Source organism: Cyphomyrmex costatus, unplaced genomic scaffold (assembly GCF_001594065.2).
Source record: "Cyphomyrmex costatus isolate MS0001 unplaced genomic scaffold, Ccosl1.0 scaffold21, whole genome shotgun sequence".
NCBI classification, from domain to species: Eukaryota; Metazoa; Arthropoda; class Insecta; order Hymenoptera; family Formicidae; genus Cyphomyrmex; species Cyphomyrmex costatus.
Window position 1 is genome coordinate 1,269,600 of NW_017276147.1, and position 13,823 is coordinate 1,283,422.

The window sequence follows — 13,823 nt, forward strand, 5'->3', positions numbered from 1 at the left end:
TGTAAGGGATTGCACTGTATTCTTATATACATAACGGCAATTTTGAAAAAGTTTATTTCATAAAATTAGGATTAATTTATTTATTCCGACTAAACTGACTCTGTTAACTGTAACAAGGTTATACCCTGAAGCGGAATCAATCACTTTTTCCTTCTTCCTTACACATATATGTATATTTATCCTTCTATTTATTATTGATGGAGGGGATGAATCCGACGCATGCGCACAACGTTCAAAGTACGCTGAGAAAGAGAGAGAAGTATATTCCCGCACCGTGGTTCTGGGACATGGACTTCTCTCTCATCTAGCCATATAGTAGTATTACATATATGCTTGAAACAAGGCCGCTATTTATCCAATCTAACAGCTGATGCATCGTTTTCGATAGCGTACGTATGTGTCGTACGTATGTAGTACATCAGTGATAAGAAGAATTATCGGAAATGAGCTGAGCAGTAAAAGGATGTAAGAATTACATAACCGGAAAACGAGAAATATGCCAGGAAGAAAAGTTCAATATGCTTCTCTTTCCCGAAGGATAATGCAATGGTTTTGAAGAGGCTGGAAGTTTGCAGGAAACAAGACCTCTCCGTTGCCAATACATTCCCATTGTTCTTTGTTTTTTTCCTTATATTTCTTTTATTGGCCCTTATATCTCTGACTGCCTATTTAAATTTTCCTCGTTTTGATGACGTCTACTTTGAGACAATTCTTATTGGTCACTTCTTTGTCACGTGATTTCTAGATGCGCAATAACATACCCTTGTATGTATGTATATCATGTGAGTGCATGTGTGTATTGATGTATGAACGAGTATGCTGCGGACTTGTGTCGAAGCCGCCGTACTAAATTTACTGCGCATCATTATACACACAAGGCATCTATAGGGCTGCGTTCAGAAATTACACCTAAGTAATTCTAGGCTATAGTTTACGTTAGAGACCTAGAAAACAGAGATTTTGCATCAACTGTCATCAGCTTATTGGTCAAGATCACTTATATTGAATTAAAATGGTGATGGTTACCTAACCCAACCGACGCAATGTCGCATCTCTGTTTTCTAGGCCTCTAGTTTACGTTACGTATATTATAGTAAAAATGCACCCAAAAGTTATCTGAGCATGATTCCTGAACGCACCCTAGTATAGATGCTGTGATCAGATGCATGATATAAAAGAGCTCTGATACAATAATGTCAACAATCACAATTCAATGAAAACGGATTAACAGAGTGCTATTTACATGCTAAAGATACATGTGACAGTTGCACATTAAAATTACAAAACAAGATGAGAGCTATATTGATATTCGATCATCTGAATGATGTGTTATTTGTAAAATGCAATAAAAAATTTGCAATTCATATTATGAAGCTGGCGAGGATACAGGGATTGCTCGATGACGATAAGGTAAATTAATAACCTTGAGATTTGATAACAATGAAATAATTAATTTTGAGGTTTATAACCTCTTATTGAGCTGTAGTTATTCTCCGAATATTTAAGAAAGAAGAAATAAAAAAATTGTGTATGAAAAAATTATTTCAAGAAACGAAACATTTGTATGCGCGATGGGTTAGTATCAATTAATCAAAGAATAACAACAAGTACTTCTTGTAGGGTATCATAGACTTGGAAGAGTCTATACCGAGTCCTAACATGATAATGCAATTATTTTCACCTATAGTCACCTCACAACATGTGATGGCTTCGCAGTTTGGAAATTCTTATACTTCTATGAAGTTCCAGGATGGAACTAATATGGTATTTGATGAGTACATTGGCTATACCTTCATATATATCGCTGCAAAAGATGTAGAACTCATGAGACGTACGCTAGGAGTATGCGTATCTATTGTACGACATGTGTGTGGTCCAGATATTGCAATGTTAGTATATAGCTAATAGATTAATTGATACAATACAATAGATAGGACTGTGTGTGTTTGAGCACATATTTAAAATACTTTTATTTGAAAAACAGTATTTATAACACAATTGTATTTTGTATTTCAGCAAAATTCATGAAAGTATTTTATATTTCAAATACTAAGATTGACAATCAATCTTATTATTTAATTATAAAATACAAAATACAATTGTATTATAAATAGTGTATTTAAAACAAGAGTATTTCAAATATATGTTCAGTTCTGATAATAGATAAATAATTAAATAAAAAAATATATAAATGTTAAATTACTTGGGATATACTTCATATAATAAATTGTATTTTTTAATTTTTTAAAAAATCCTTAAGATTACAAATTTCAAGAGCAAATCTCAAGAGCTAGTGTTTAATTGTACATATATTGTGATTAGATAATTGTTAATAAAATAGTTACAACGTTGGTTATAACTGATTATTAATCGCTTTGGTCTTCTTTATAGATTAAAGACCAACTGGCAGAAGATGTGTTTAGTGTCTTCTCTGTTGGATGCGTGGTCTAATCTAAGAAATTGTGAACAAAGCATGTTGACTGAAGCAGTGGAACAATTGTCTGTAAATGCAGAAGTGGCATCTTCAATTCTCAAGGTGCTGCACGATGCATGTGACAAGCTGAAAAATTCACAGTCTGAATTTAGCAATCTGCATTTACTGCTCCTGGTGGGATCAAAGTTTCTATCATTGTACTCCAGCAAGAACGCTCACGATCTGTGTGCTTCAGATATTTTGTTGATGACCCTGCTATGCTGGGTAGTGAATAAAAAGCGAAAGCAAAATCGGTCAGAAAGCAATGATGATTGCTATGATAATGATATCTTGTTACCAGAAAGCAGCATTTTGAAAAGCGATGAAACAAAATTAAACTTTGGAGCTAAGCTGGCCACTCCTACTTCAGAGGACATTACGGATCTCTTTAGTAGGTTTTTGCGGCATAGTTACTTTTGGTAATGGATATGTATTTTTGTTTGGCATAATTGAACATTTTTTAATGAATAAATGATAAATTCTTAAAATAAATAATAACTAGCCTTTATTTGTTGCAGGAGGTTCCAGGGAATCTTCTGTGAACGAAGGTCTCTCATCATTAACTAATGATGATCTCTACAGCCAATCATTTCTCCTCGGCTGTCAGCATAACTATACAGCTAATGCAGTTCACATCTTCGAATTATCAGATTCCATTAACTTGATAACAATTGTTGAAGCAACAAATCTGTCCATTTCTTCTGGTTTATGTGATAGTTTCCATTATTTAAATCTAATAAACAATCTACAGTTTCAACGAGACATCGATGAGATGAAACCAGCCTTTGAGAATCTTGATGCAGCAATTAAAAAAGTGCTGGAAGGAATTAAAAAGAATCGTTCTAATGTGGGAAATGATGTCGATATGTGTCAGAAAAGATTGCAGACCAAATGGGATTTTGTTCGGAAAAAGTACAGTGATCTTCTGCGCTCCAGAGATCCCGAAGTGGTCTTACAGATTGAAGCTAATACTTCTGGCTTTGTAGAGACTTTGAAAGAATTATTGCGTCTAACCTGTTTTGACAAGAACTTCCTGAAGCAAGGAATTGATGTTTTGACAACGATTGGCAGACTTGTGAAACAGAAACTAAATGATTTCAGTGACTTCCTGAAAGTCAAAGCTCTAAAAAACTTCACGCTGGGATCATATCCTTTTTTAAACTTGAAGAGGCACTATTTCGTGACTTTTCTTCTCTGAGGAATTTTTTTAATATTTTACAAAGTTTATATATTCTTTAAATCTAATTTTTTTTTTAGATTATTATTTACAAATGGTCTAAATAAAGTCTAACGATTAATATAAAATCTTAATATAAAGGAATCATGTTATAACAATAAAAGAATGATATTAATATACAAAATTTTAATTACATGCTACTTTCTTTAGAAAAATTAAATTAAAGAAAAATGATTTTTAAGTTTTTACATATCAGTTAGAATATACAGGGTGTCCCATTTTAATCTATCGGTCGAAATATCTCCTAAAATACGCCAGCTATAAAAAAATGTTTCAAATAAAAATGGAATGGTGTCGAGGGGGACACATTTTAGTCATATTGTTTTTTTTCTAAGTGGAGGCGCTAAAAAGATATGAAGGTCACCTCCACTTTTTTAAATGGAATTATGTAATTTTTTTTAGATAACGTGATTCCTCTAACATTGCATGGGCAACTTTTTTATTTTGTATGCCTCCTTAATGTTATTCGTTTTTCCACAAGAACTTCCCTAACTATCAACAAATATCTTGAGGAATTTCCAGGTCTAGTGCATTTCATCTACATCGACAGGAATACCCATAGACTTGTAGCGCCTACACTAGACTTCACGAGCACGGAAACGCTCGCTCTCACAATGAAAAAAGTAAGTTCTCTCTATCAAGATAAATTAATTATATCCTTTTTTTTTGTATTATATTTTATATTTGATTTAATAATATATATTATAAATATATTATATAATAATATGTATATATAGTATATATATGTATACATATTTATGCATTAGTTCAAAGATGTAACTACAAATGGCTTCTGATAAAATTATAAAAAAGAATAAGTTCATACAGAAATATTTGTTTTTATATAGATCTGGAACATGGTTGAACAAAGTAGAATGCATTTACAAGAAGGTCATCTATCAGTTATGTGGAAAGATACTACATTCAATTATTCCTACTTTTTATGGTTTGAAGATAATTCCGTACGTGCAATTTTATTATTTAAATATATATTTCATTTTATGCCAAAGTAACATATAAAATATAGATGTATATATAAATAAATATTAATCTTTTGATATCTACAGGGATGTTCACCACCGAAGTGTAAAGTCTATCTTAACTATGTCATGAAAAATTTCCCAGTACCAGGTATACTTTGTGGAGATTATTACAGGTAATATTTTAAACTTAAATTCTTTAATTAAATATTTTTTGTGTATTTAATTTGTAATTAAAAATATAAAAATATATTTAATTATCAAAAGAATTTTACATTAATTAATGAAATAGTATAAAGTTTATATATAATATCATGAACAATTCAAATATCTAATTCTTTTCATGTGCAGAAAATTAACAGAGACGTGTTTTCCAAAACTCTCGCCGAACAAAGTACGGATCTATGAATTATACTGTGTACACTTAGGACTGACTACATCAACTTGCGTTCTGGAACATTCTCGTAGACTGGCAGCCACCATCTGGGAAGTCACCGGCGTACCAAACAATCTTGCGGATATATTCTAAAATCGTATTTCCTAACTAAAGAGTTTTAATTAGTTCTGTATAATTTTAACTTGATTTTCTCTAGATTTTTTAAATTTCAATGTTGAATTTCTATACATCTTTAATTTTAAATTCTTTAGAGTATCTTTTAAAATACTTCAATTTCTCTGTGATATTTAGATTTCTAAACACGTTCTTTTAAACGTTTGTATAATTTTTGGATCTTTTCACAATGTTAATTTCGTACTTCTTTCTCTTTGGTCGTTGTAGGTTGTAGTTACAGATCATAAAACTCAAAATTCACCAAGAATATGATAAAAATGCACAGTTGCAATTACGACATTTCAAGTTTAATAGTTCCACATTAATCAATATGAAATAGCAAATTTCGATAACGAGGGTAATAACGGAAAGTTTTCCTTGTTTATTTATAAAACATTTTACTTATTTATATTATAAATGTTATATATATATATATGTATATTCCTATATGTAGATGAACTAAGTAGGATATTATTAACTTATGTAATTAAAATCACAAGTGTTATCAATTGTTTTATTTATACAGCACAAAATGAAATAACAATCATTTTGTGCCCTTTATTTACAAAATATATTTTATAATCAGTGCATATTAATTAAAAGCTTACATATTTTGTAATAAAACATGTTCAACTTCATATAGATATTTAATGGCACAATAAACGATATAAATCAAATGACAAATATTAAATAAGAAACAAAATTGGTAATTAATCTTTTATCGAATCTTTAATTATTTTCGAATTTTTTTCGCCAAATTTAAGGCACCTATAAATATAATAATTGATACAAAAATCGCTTCTAATTGCCAAGTAAACATATTTTCCTCTCAAAAAATTAAACACAACTTTCGTTAGATTTCTCTTAATTCTTTTAAACTCTCAAACTTTTATCTTCTAAGGTATTTTTATATTTTCTTCAATTTCCTTCGATCCTGCACTTCTTATAACACTAGAATATCTTTGTTCTTTATATTTCTTTCAGATTCTTTCAATTTTCGAATTTTTGAATATCTGGAATTTGAGAGAACCTGAAAGCACAATTTTTCCAGGCTTTGGTTTTTGCACTCAAATATCAAATGACGCCATTGTGTTACATTTGTCCAGATCTGTCTTTTTTGCTACCTGGCAAGACCTGGGATAAAATTAAGTACTATTGAAAAAAAACAAATTTACATTATATAGATGTAAATATTATCAATAAAATTTTGTTTGTAATTTATTTTACTTATTGAAAACTTGAAGTCTTTTCTTTCTTTAAAAAAAATTTTCTTTTAAAAAATTCTACACACATTTTCTTTGATTTAATTAAATATATAAATAAATAAAAAAAGTATTATTTCTGAATTTTCCTTTGTTTTTCAATTAGTTCTCATTTTTCAAGAAGATACTTTTTTAATGATCTTCTCATTCCTTTTCCCTTCCTATTTGTTTTCTTTGCCCCTAGCCCCTCACCTGAGAACAGAGGAGCTAAGGGATACAGCAGCAGAACATTCAGCGTCAGAGAAATCTTGTTCCGGAGTAATGCTTCTCTCTCGAGAATGCACTTGGGATGTGTTTGAATTATGACGTACTTTCTTCATTTCTCCTACCATGAAATCGAGATTACCTCGCCCTCGACCTCTACCTCTACCCATGCTTGCCTCATTATCTTCTTGACAGATTGACTCGGTGACAATTTCCGGAATAGAACGCTTACTATTAGTACAGGGAGAGTTCTGTGTATTTTGTTGCTGGTTGTTATCTTCCTGTGGATTGCCACGTCCCCAGCGACGTACTTTTTCCTGATTTGTAACACTTTTAGCGATACAAGCGGCAGTAGTATTGCGGGATTGTGTCCAGCTATTAGAGGTAACTGGCTGAGCCTAGGAAAATATTTTGTGCATTAAGATTAATACTTGTTTTAGAATTTGCAATTTTGGAATATTAATTTAAAAAATGTACTATAATATCTAACAACGAAATATTTAAAAAGTAGAGAAAATTGCGCCTGTATTAAATTTTTACTAAAATATTGATTTAAAAATGATTAAAAATCCATAAATTGAAAAATGTGCGATTGATTTAAGATATTCTATATTTAATTCAAATTTTTAAGATAACATACACAGGATGGGTTTTCTCTCTGGAGACGCTTATCATCGCTGATTTTCATCTCGTCTTTCGTCGAAAAATCTATTTTCTCTGAAAAGCAATTCTCCCTATTTGCTTTAAAAGTCTTCTCGTAGCTCTCACCGTTCACCTTTACTTTCCTGGACAATCGCTGCGCTGCGATCATTTTTAGTTCGCTCACTTGTCTCTCCAATTCAGCTACTTCTAGATCGGACTCACATACTTTCGGAATCAGTGACATCAGATGCCGTTCGGCGGCTTTTTGGATTGTCATAGCAGAATCTAATCCACTTTTCCTCGTCATATCTAACCTAAAGAATATATATCTAATTAGTAACTAATATAAAATTATATAGTTGCACGAGGTTGAAATATTAGATAATCTCAAAGTTAGTTTTACAAAATATTTTTATAAAATAAATATCCTTTGACAAAATTAAATATTGTATTGTATTTCATGTATTATATCAATAAACAAAAATTATAAGTTTTTTAATTTTGCGAAATGTAAAAAATATAACTTGATACAACGATTTAATTCACTCACTTTAAAGATTCTATCAGTTGAGTGAAGCCATCAGGTAAGCGTGTAGATTTCCTAACAGGTGTTGGCTTATAATCTGAGCCATCGTGTCTAGATGCATCATCACCTAAATTGTTTATTCTCAAAGGAATCGGTTCAAATATCCTAAAAGACAATTTTACATTAATACTTAAAAAATTCAGATAAAAAATTGGTCGTGTTCAAGTTGAATAATGCAGCTAGTAGTCTATTCACCGAGCGGTTGAATATGATTGGACTTATAAGTAAGAGAACCAATCATGTTCAATCGCTTGGCAAATAGGCTAATTGCTTTGCCAACTTAAATGAGTTTTTCCGATTCAAGTTCTTCAAATTTCTTATACGTGGTACTAACCCTCGCTTATGCCTTAAGAACACATGTCGGAACTTGTGGGTGCCACGTGTTTCGGAGATGGACGCATTGAGGAGACAAGTGAGAAAGAAATCTTCCCTATAATTATTTCCACTGGAGAAATGCGAGGCAAATTGCTTATGCAATATCTTGTCCCTCATTGTTGGGGTCAAATTACTGGTGTTTCTGCGGAAACGGAACCAACCAATCACCTGCTTGCTTTTGTCATCCATAAAATCCTTCAATTTCTCTTTGTTGATCCGACCACTAGAGTCGTACAAAAGATCACTCAGAGGACATGTCACAATGGTTTCCACATCTGAAAATGTTTATATAAAATTTTTAATAGTAGGATAAAGAATAGCAATAATAATAAAAATAAGAGTAATAGTGGCTATAGTTCAAGGAAGTTGATAAAGTTTTATCTTATTCCGGTTGTTAGTTTTTAGATTAGTCTTCTCAAGAATGTGGATAGTAGATTAGATATTTAAATATTTAGTTTCAATTAAGTTTTATCAATTATCAGATTATCTTATTCCGGTTTTAATTCATATTTTTAGATTAGTCTTCTCAACAATGTGTAGATAGTAGAATAGATATCTAAACATTTCAATTAAGGTATGACACATATAAATACAATTCAATATCTAAATATATTTTATAGTTTCTCTGTAAAAACATTACTGTAAATGTAGGTGACTTGAGACAGTATAGGTAACTTGGGACAGCATGTACTTTTGTTAAATTCAATTGTGGTATCAACCTATGAGTCTCCTAAAAAGTTTAAATTTTAAATTTTCTTTAATGACTCATGAATGGATACCACAATTGAATTTAACAAAAGTGTATGCTGTCTCAAGTTATCTGTACCGTCTTAAGTCATTTACATTCGTGGTATAATATCATTGTTATCTAAAATATATGATCACGAGGTAAAATAGCATTTATTATAGAGGTTATTATTTTAACATATAATTATTTATTCTATTTACATAGTTTTTATTAGATAACTATGTTCCTTTTTTGCACAAAAATACATATTAATCTTCTATTTTAACTTTCATGTATAATAAATTTGTTTTGGCAAAATTAATGATTTTTATAACTTCAAAACTCTGTTATGATGTAGTTAAAAATGTTTGTATTTACAATGAATTTATTTAAATTGTTAGTTTATTGAAAGATATATTACTGTAATTATATTACAGTGCATCTTTAAACTCATATCAAACTATAAAGAAAAATTAAAATACAACCAATCAGGACAAAGTAGCTGAGATTAAATTATCTTATTCTTGGAATTCTAATCTCTATTTCTCAGTCTTTAATGTATCTGATACAAGTTTCATTCATCGTTGACAGATTTCTTGACTTTCAAATAATCAAAAATATACCACCTTAAACACTTCACTGTTCTTTTTTCAACAGAGGAGGATCTTAAATCGTTTTAAATCTGATTTTATGTACAAAAAGCACCAAATGTTCTCTTTCATTGACTTTCGTGATAAAAATATTATTTTAAACGTTCGGAATACGCTCTTCTTATCTACACTTGCTGCAATTTAAAATGGATGTGTCGTCGTTCGAAACGCACCTTCTGCACTCGATTGCTCTTTTTCTCTTTTGTTGTTTACACGAAAGAATGAAAGATGCGAATTATCGGGGCGACTGTATGTACTTACTAATATGAATCTTGATGGTTTCCACTTGATTGTCAGAGTCGGTATAGGTCTTAACAATGAATTCGAGTGCCTCTCCAAGGAGAAAGCCCATCTGCAAGAATTACGAAACGTCATTACTCATTTGGCAAATGTATACGCATAGGTTATACGACGGTAGAAGCAACTCTGCCTTCCGAGGACGACATTTCTATGCAATGAAAAGTTATGAAATTTTATTAACAAATCGATATGCAATTCGTTTTACCTGCTCGCCGACGCTGCGTACATTTTCGTAGAACAGCAACGAAAGCGCCGCACCCGAAATAGTGACGAGCAAGTCGCCGTCCGCCATGTTGACGACGATCAGCCAGAGTGCTCTACTGCTCTGACGTTAGCGGGTTAGCCCGTCGCCGTTTATGCGCCAATCTGCAAAGTGCAACGTTGCGTTTAGAAAATTGAGAACATGTTTCATGTACTATATATATGTGTGTGGATGTATATAGTATTTAACATATGCATAATTTTTATCATTTTCTTATATAAAATGTACATTTATGTATAATTCTTTTTTGTCCTTTAGTTAAAAGTTAAATCATTGTAATATCTCATAATTTTCTAGATAAAAAAAAAAATAATTGTCAGAAGTGGGATTCGAACCCACGCCCACAGAAGTGGACTGCGACCTGAACGCAGCGCCTTAGACCGCTCGGCCATCCTGACTTTGTGCTCTCCTCCCGGCGATTAGGGCTCGATGAGAGTAAGACTCGAATTGCACGATCGAATGATTCAAACTAGAGCTCAACTTTGATATATTTAACAATTAGTGTAACAATCAGCTTCGCAAGATATCAGAATTTAAAAACTGTGTAGCTTGACCCTTGACCAATAATAAGGGATATGAGCCAAATATAATTGAAAATATATTATATGTATATGTGAAAATTAATGAAACTTTTAAATAAACTCGAATTTCTAATGAAAATTTGAAGAAACGAAAGCGATGCCTCGAATTGAATAAAATATCCTTATATAAAGTATCAAACAATTGCAGACCAATCGTAGACCCTTACTTAAAAAATAACGCTATTCAAATAAGTCTTTTTTTTTCCAGAAAAGAGAAAAGCATATTGTTTAATTTAGCAGGAAAGTTGTATATTTCAACTTGAGACAAAAAATTATTTACTAATCAAATAACATTGGAAAAAAGAATATGTATACTTTTAGAAACAAAATCAAACATTTTTTATTTTTGTTTGACAACTTTTAAAATCCAACTTTTTTAAGTCATGATCGATTTTGATATCTTACAAAATATAATGAATTCAGAATAATTTATCAAAAGTAACATAACTCGAAATATCACCAAAGGTTAATTTGTATTTACTTTGATCAATAAATTCAAAATAAAAACTTTTTCTTAAAACTTAAAGCGCTAAAATTTAACTTTAAATATTCTGTAGAAGACTCCTTTTTATTTATAAAGTTGACAATTCATATTTTTGTAAAAAGTGTAACGATCTCTTTGAAGAAACCCTAAGAATGACACAAGTGCTATTTGATAGACGAACTGTGAAGTTATTAAGTTGTAGTTTACTTTTCATTGTGTGATTAATAAAGTAATATTTACTACTTATTACTCATTTATAGTAATATAAATTTAAAAATATTTTTTAAGTCTGGTCACACTTTCAAAGTAAAGGAACACAATAGTCTTTTATTTCAATTTTTATTTATTATGAAGTTATTTTATTTATTATGAAGTTATTAGTCGGTACTTAATATTTACTTCAAGACTCTTAAGTAATAGTATATAGCTTCGTCATTAGTTGTTAATATCCTTGTACTAAAAATTATGTTCAAGACAATCCTAAAGAATTGACTATGAATAAGCTTTTGATTGATTCTCAAAAATTCAAATATTATTTGTATCAAATTCAATTTTTTCTAATATTAAAATATGCATAAATGTGTATATTCTTTAAATATTTATTTTAAAATTAATTAATTCATATAATATTCATGTTACATTCATTCTTTCGCGCCCCAGCAAGAATTACTAAAGTCTCTGAAATACCAATCCCTTACCAACGACAGCTAAAAAAAAAAAGAAATTTCCAACCAATTTGCATAATTCAGGAATACAAATACAATAAATTTCATTTTTTTTTGTAATAATATATTTGACGCATAATGCTATTACATTTTCTGGCTTTAGCTTTTTCAGAAAATATTTTGATTACGTTATTCTATATTTACAAGAGTAGCGCTGCACTTATTAAAATTTTACGCTCCTCCAAATGTTGCGCCCTACGCTGGAGCGTACTTGCTTAGAGCCTCGTAACACCTCCGTTTAGAACGTTAATTTTCGGACTTTGTAAAGTTAGACCCGGATATCAGATTTAATTCAGACTATTCATGAGTGCGTATATTAAAAAGCTAAGGTAAATTTCGTTTTCCATCTACTGGACCTTGGATCCATGAATCTCTGGATTACTCTAAAACGATTTGTTGCATTCTTGAACTAAGACCTTTGTTCTTATCGCTTATTTGACTTTTGGAATGTATGAATCAGATCGCACGATCTTCAGACCGGTAAAGCGCCAGAACAACATGAGCCATATCTGTGGATTTATCTCTTGTTAATATTCATTAATTTCCTATTAATATTCATTTCGCCATGTCGTTCTCGCGCCTCGAAGCAGTTGCGAACAATCCAATTAGAATACAGTAAGCGTGAACACTGTCACGCAAGATACTTGGTCCCATCTCTACACACTGATTCGCCCAAAATACTCCGCGAAAATCGTGCACGCAGTCCAAGCGTATCTACAGAGCCTCACACAGGAACAAGAGATACATATATATATATATATATATATATATATTTTAAGATTGACTATATTTGCAGCCGCGAATATCGGCGCACATGATGTAAGCCCACAGTGATCCCGACAGTGTCGTGATTGCTTGCTGCTAATCACCTCCATCGATATTTATTGTATCTCGTTGTTGTGTTTCTATCGTTTCTTCATCTCTTTTTTTTTGCGAACAATGACCGAACATGCCTGGGACTATGTCGGGGAAAAATGGGAGCACATTGACCAATCGGTGAGTCGATGATCCCTCCCTCCTTTCATGGCATCCTTGACCTTCGTTGCGTAAGTACACAAATTTTTTGTGCAAAACTGTTTATTCGTTCTTAATATACCTCATGTAATGAACCCGAATAACCCTAAATGTTTTATACAAAAAGCACGTGAACTTGATATCATATTTATAATATGGAAGAATATTTGATATTTTCGTATCAGAAAACAGGATTGTTTCTAAGCATAATTATTTCTAAGCAATGATATCGTTATTTCCGTCATACCAAAGTTAATCTGCGGAAAGGAGATCCTCGAAATCTATATCGTTATCTAATTAACGACAATAAGATCGTGCTCGCAATTGCAGACATGAATAATCATAAATTTCAATCTTCGTACTCTCAAGTATATTTTACATAACATTTTTATTTTTATTATTTGTATATAGACTATCACAGCGGCTCGTCATTGTACGTGTCACAATGAAAAACCGTTAACAGAACGAAAAAGGAACAATTAAATTGTGAACTAATGCGCACAAATCAATTCTCTTCCTTGAAATCGAGCCGCAATTTTTCTTACAGCCATCTATTTTTAAAAAATATCTTAGCGCTAAATAAGCGTTTCTTCTAACTAAAAAAATTTTTTTTTAAATACATATTTTATTGATGCTATAAAGATACGATAGTTTATAAGACAGTTCAAAGAGATATAACTGTTTATTTAGGACTGTTCAAAGATATGATTTATTAGACAGTTTTACTGGACTGTTTGTCTTCAATATGTGACGTGGCGTGACATAAATCCA

General features: G+C 31.1%; 2 protein-coding genes and 1 non-coding gene across 3 annotated transcripts; 1 reads left to right on the top strand and 2 right to left on the bottom strand.

The window, feature by feature from the left end:
- Nucleotides 1–1,054: 1,054 nt before the first annotated feature.
- Nucleotides 1,055–5,219, top strand: HPS1 (Hermansky-Pudlak syndrome 1 protein). Its single transcript, XM_018539287.1, has 8 exons — nt 1,055–1,410; nt 1,621–1,889; nt 2,392–2,864; nt 2,992–3,619; nt 4,189–4,333; nt 4,559–4,672; nt 4,778–4,866; nt 5,042–5,219. Exons 1-8 carry the CDS (start codon nt 1,291–1,293, stop codon nt 5,217–5,219), a joined length of 2,016 nt encoding a protein of 671 aa, XP_018394789.1. The 5' UTR covers nt 1,055–1,290.
- A 1,365-nt stretch (nt 5,220–6,584) lies between these two features.
- On the bottom strand, nt 6,585–10,278 carry LOC108773475 (BRISC complex subunit FAM175B). The gene is made up of 6 exons (XM_018539295.1): nt 10,192–10,278; nt 9,948–10,038; nt 8,269–8,584; nt 7,899–8,039; nt 7,347–7,662; nt 6,585–7,104 (listed from the first exon to the last, which is right to left on the bottom strand). Exons 1-6 carry the CDS (start codon nt 10,276–10,278, stop codon nt 6,691–6,693), a joined length of 1,365 nt encoding a protein of 454 aa, XP_018394797.1. The 3' UTR covers nt 6,585–6,690.
- Nucleotides 10,279–10,562: 284 nt separating this feature from the next.
- Nucleotides 10,563–10,646, bottom strand: TRNAL-CAG (transfer RNA leucine (anticodon CAG)). The gene has a single exon. It is a non-coding gene; the product is annotated as a tRNA-Leu (tRNA).
- Nucleotides 10,647–13,823: the final 3,177 nt, after the last annotated feature.

Coding starts and splice junctions, on each gene's coding strand:
- HPS1 (XM_018539287.1), top strand. CDS start 1,291: ATGAGAGCTATATTGATATTCGATCATCTGAATGATGTGTTATTTGTA. Junction 1,411..1,620: donor GATTGCTCGATGACGATAAG/GTAAATTAATAA, acceptor TACTTCTTGTAG/GGTATCATAGACTTGGAAGA. Junction 4,673..4,777: donor TATGGTTTGAAGATAATTCC/GTACGTGCAATT, acceptor TGATATCTACAG/GGATGTTCACCACCGAAGTG.
- LOC108773475 (XM_018539295.1), bottom strand. CDS start 10,278: ATGGCGGACGGCGACTTGCTCGTCACTATTTCGGGTGCGGCGCTTTCG. Junction 8,585..9,947: donor AACCATCAAGATTCATATTA/GTAAGTACATAC, acceptor AAACATTTTCAG/ATGTGGAAACCATTGTGACA. Junction 7,105..7,346: donor AGAGAGAAAACCCATCCTGT/GTATGTTATCTT, acceptor ATATTTTCCTAG/GCTCAGCCAGTTACCTCTAA.